The sequence below is a fragment of the Gastrolobium bilobum genome, unplaced genomic scaffold (assembly GCF_033153095.1).
Source record: "Gastrolobium bilobum isolate Gb01-03AN ecotype WA unplaced genomic scaffold, APGP_CSIRO_Gbil_v1 utg60768, whole genome shotgun sequence".
NCBI classification, from domain to species: Eukaryota; Viridiplantae; Streptophyta; class Magnoliopsida; order Fabales; family Fabaceae; genus Gastrolobium; species Gastrolobium bilobum.
In genome coordinates this window covers 51,034-56,147 of record NW_026899250.1, presented here as the reverse complement: position 1 = coordinate 56,147, position 5,114 = coordinate 51,034, and the positions used below count along the sequence as shown (strand labels likewise).

Genomic DNA, 5,114 nt, shown 5'->3' with positions numbered 1-5,114 from the left:
TATCCCAACAAATCAACACAGAACTTTTTAGTGTGCTTTGTCCTCACTTATGCACTTCCTGAGAAACTTCCCAAGAGATCTATAATAGCCCACAACAGTAAAATCAGTAATTAGAAATTTCTATGATTTTATCAAATAATAATTAGATACATGTTTAGAAATACTAAGTTTATTGTGGAAACGTCATAAGTCAATATTCAAATAAAAGTGCATTTATAGCAAGTTTTGTGGTAAAAATGAAAAGAGGCAAAAATACTCGAAACTTGTAAAAAAAATTAGTGAGAGGTTAATTTATTGTGTTTTATGAAATTTAGATACATGTTTAGAAGTACTAAGTTTATTGGCTAGAATAAGTTAAATGAAGTAAAGGACATATAGGTAAATAACCAAGTTGTCACTTTGTCAACTATGTTAAATTATCTTAAGTAATCATTAAGACCCAAAAACATATCTTCTATTGTTCTTTTTCTTTTCCAAGACTGTCACCTCAATTTCAAGTGAGCTTGATAACCTAATTTTTGCTAGAGTGGATGAAATCACTTTGTTCCTCACCAAAGTTGCTTGAAATCTTCTCCTTAGTAAACCCACCAAGCATTTATTCTTTACACTGCTGAATTATTTTTACTGTATAATGGTTTATAAGTGAATCTCATGATTCATCCAATTATTCCTCTGACTCTAAAAGACCTTTCTTTAACACTAATTTCTTTGAACCGGAACCTAAACGTACTCTCCACAAAAGAAGAAGAATCCTCAGGCAAATTGAAACAGAAAGAGAGATGGCTGACCACATTGATAACAATGGAAACGGGACTAAAACTGAAGGAACACCACCACCACCCCCTGAGCCTACATTTAGAGCTCTGGCTACTCTATCTTGGAACAGACCAAAAAAAGGAGTTATTTTTCCTCCAGTTACAACCTCAAACTTTGAGCTTAAACTTATCATGTTTAACATGACTAGGGAGGTTGGAGTTTTAATGGACTTCCTTATGAAGATCCATATGCTCACCTCAATGATTTTTAGAGCAGATGGTGTTACGGGCGATAACATCATAATGAGGTTGTTTCCCCACTCTCTGGGGTCAAAAGCCAAAATCTGGCTAAAATCCCTTCTACCCAGTTCCATACACGGAACTCTCTAACAAATTCATAGAGAGATTTTTTCTCATGTCTCGCATGGCAGAAGTAAGGATAGAGTTGTCCAACTTCTACATGTTCTATGGAGAAAATCTCTACGAGGCATGGGAACAATATAAGGACACTATAAAGAAATGTCCTAATCACGAAGTAGAAAGTTGGGGAGTTCTCCAAACTTTTTACAAAGGTATCGACCATATATTTGAATCTCATTTGGATTTTGCTGCAGAAGGAAATTTCTTTGAAGGAACGTCTGAATCTCGTTATAACATCATTGAAAATGTGACTGAAAGATGCCTTCAATGGCCAATCGAGAGAGTCGTTCCCACCAAGAAGCTAGGAATGTTGGAGTGAGATAAACAGACAGCCATGGAAGCGCAACTTGCAATGAATGAAGTCAAAAACCTGAAAGCTGACCAGAGGAAGCCCGAGGCCAATGTCTCTCAACTCACCGCTCCTGAAAATAAACCTTGCCCAACCACGATTCAAATGATTGCCAGTGTGCTATGCAGACAATTATAGTGGCAAGAATCTCAATTACTCGAGGGACAATAACAATTATGTGGGAAGGAACAACAATCCAGGTTACGATAATTCAGGGCAGAGAGATCAAAACTGGAGACCACCCAACAACCAAAGATTTAACAACAATAAGCAGTAGCAGAACAATACAAGGAACAATGGAGCCTATGATCAAAACAAGCAGAGACAATTCAATGCTCCATTTTCCAGAGATGAACAATGCATCAATGCCTTAGACGGTATTATGAAAGAATATATGACAAGGAATGATGTCGTTGTTAGAAATATTTAAACCCAGCTTAGGCAAATTGTGTCATCAGTAAGCAACAAACAGCCAGGAACACTGCCGGGGGATACTAAAGTTCCCAACACTATAGGGCAGGAGTTGGCCATCTCCATTCCCGTGTAGTCTGAAAGCACCAAGTCTTGCTTGAGACTATAACTGTAGCGCTGACTGGGAGGCAACTCAGTATTATCCTTGTTATCTTTTTTAGCATGGTTTTATTCGTTCCTAGCAGGACCAAAGTTTTTGGGTGGTTCACTTTGACCACTCAAACCCAAAACAAGGACAGGAACGATTGATGTTCCTTCTTTCTTCCCTTTCTCAATAATAGTTTTTTTGTTCGTTCCTTAGCAGGAACGAAGTTTTGGGGTGGTTAGCATAAACCAAGGTAGTTAAAAACGCGATTTAAAACGTAAAATCGTCATTTTTACGTTTTATTTTCAGTAAAACGCTTTCGTTTAAGCGCAAAATCGTAAAGCTGATGAAAGTGTAAAAAATGCCGCGTTTAAACGTATTAACGTAAAAACGATGCATTTTTTTTCTCTATGCCTTCGGCCATTCCCTTTCTTTCTTCTACAATTTTCATTCTCTCATTCTCAAAATCGACTTCGATGTTAGAGTCTGGGACTTAGAGAGCATTGTTGGTAAGGGGGAAATAGAGAATATCACAAACCTAACAAGATCGTCGTCAATCCAAAAACAAAGAAGGGATCCAAAGCCATTGGCGAAGAGTCCATGTTTATGATCGCTCCAAAGACATACTGAAGAGTGTGCGTCTCACAGGCTGGAGGTCCATCAGTTAAGATTAAAGTGAGAAAATAAAAATGAAATTGTGTTTGCATGTGCAAACTTGGGTCATTGAATTCTGGCTGAGTGTTGTTTGGTATGGTGTTGTTTGCAAATGATTGGTAATATTGTTGGTCAAGGAGGGTGTTCAGCCGAGGATGGTAAGTGGAAGAAAGAGTGGCTTCGGTTGAAAAGGGTAAGGAATGATGGCGATGAGGCTTGGTAGGAGTCTCCTCGGTTGGTGAATGAAAATGATGGGGTAGGTGTGAGTTCAATGTGAGTTGAATAGGCTAATCAAAGGTGAGCACATGATTGCAAGGTATCACTGATACAAGTCGAAGGTCCAATAGAAGTGTTAAGAAGCCCACGTGGATGTCTGGATCCTTGATGGTGAATTTCTCAGAGCCACACTTTGATAAAATTACTCAGATTAAAGAAGAGAATGCATCCAACCTGGAGTTGCTGGCCATTCATGAGCTGATATTGAAGGGTCAATGCACTGATGCAAATCTTCATATTAAAGATGGAATTATGTTCCATAAAGATAGATACTTATTAAGTTCTCAATCACAACAGAAGCAGATAATTGTGACTGAAGCTCACAGCTCCCCATTAGGTGGCCATGCTGGATTTCTGCGTACATTATTGCGCATAACAGCTTCCTTTTATTGGCCACATACGCGTGCTGAGGTGTGGGAGTTTGTTCGTAGTTGCGTTGTTTGTCAACAGATCAAAACAACAACTCAAGCACCTTTCGGTTTAATTCAACCATTACATATCCCTGAGGCTGTTTTTGAGGACCTTACTCTAGATTTTATTACAGGATTGCCATGCTCACAAGGATTCTCCACGATCTTAGTGGTAGTTGATCGAATGACCAAGTATGCTCACTTTGGTCCCTTGCCATCAGCTTATACAGCAACAACGGTGGCTGCTCTTTCTGTGGATTTGGTTATTAAACACCATGGTTTCCCTAGATCCTTGGTGTCTGATCGTGACCCAATCTTCATGAGTTAATTTTGGAAGAAGTTGTTTTAACTTAGTGGAACAAAGTTAAATGCAAGCTCTTCCTGCCACCCTTAATCAGATGGTCAATCTGAAGTCACAAATAGGTACCTTGAACAGTATTTACGTGCATATTGTGCTGATAATATTCATCATTGGGTTTCTTTTTTGGGCTGGGCACAACTACACTACAATACTTCAGTTCACTCTTCCATCAACATGACACCGTTTCAAGCTCTTTATGGCCGAGCACCTCCATTGATCCCTCATTACCCACGTGGATTAGTGAAACTTAAAGCATTGGATTCACTTTTAAATCATCGAAATGAATTGTTAGCTGCTCTCAAGACTCATTTGGAACGAGATCAGAATAGGATGCATAACCAAGCTGATAAGCATCACAATGATCACTCTTTTCAAGTAGGTGACATGGTCCTAGTGAAATTGCAACCTTATAGACAAATCACAGCTTCTAGACGTTCCAATAACAAGTTAGCAAAGCATTTCTATGGTCCTTATCCAATTCAGAAGGTCATCAGTAGTGTAGCTTATCAATTGCAGCTACCTGAAGGATGTAAAATTCATCCCACATTTCATATTTTGACTCTGAGGCCTTTCCATGGTAATAGCAGCTTGAGTTTCTCATCTTTGCCTTTGCACATTGTAGATAACAAGCCTGTGCAGTTACCAATTGCTATTGTTTCTTCTCATGTTGTTCAGATCTGTGGCAGTCCTCAACACATGAGCTTAGTGCAATGGTCAGCTTCCAGAAGATGCTTCGTGGGAGCCCATTTCAGAGTTACGCCGTGTCTATCCTCACTTAGACCTTGAGGACAAGGTCACTTTTAACCGGGGGGGCAGCTGATACAAGTCGAAGGTCCAATAAGTGTTAAGAAGCCCACGTGTCTGACTATACACTTTAGGTAGTCACGTGTGCTGAATGTAAAGGGTGGGAACATGTGTAATAGGCATTAATCGGTGGGAGTGGGGTAAAGGGCTGATATAAAAGGGTATAGACATTGTAATTGATTTTTTGATGAGAAATAATAATTCAATTTTCCTCTGTTTCTTTCCAATACAAGTTGTAACTTGTATCAGTCACCAATGTTGGGTATGTATCATACATGCAAGGAGGTGAGAGGAGCAAGGTATGCTTTATTTGATAACAATTAAGTTGATGACAATGAAGCTAGGGGAAAGGCTCCTCGGCTAAAGCAAAAGGAGATGTAAGAAAACAATTCTTTTCTTGAATGAATGAAGATATGTGTGTCATACAAGTATGGCTGAGGTATATGTGTGATAAAAAAAGTGACACCATAGATTGACCCCCTTTCGTGACAAGTGCAAGTCATGGATTGTGGAAGAAGGCCTATTTTTT

At 39.1% G+C, this 5,114-nt stretch overlaps 1 protein-coding gene across 1 annotated transcript; it reads left to right on the top strand.

The window, feature by feature from the left end:
• The first annotated feature begins 3,955 nt into the window (after positions 1-3,955).
• LOC133288753 (uncharacterized) lies at positions 3,956-4,567 on the top strand. Its single transcript, XM_061486563.1, has one exon. It carries the CDS (start codon positions 3,956-3,958, stop codon positions 4,565-4,567), a length of 612 nt encoding a protein of 203 aa, XP_061342547.1.
• The last annotated feature ends 547 nt before the right edge of the window (positions 4,568-5,114 follow it).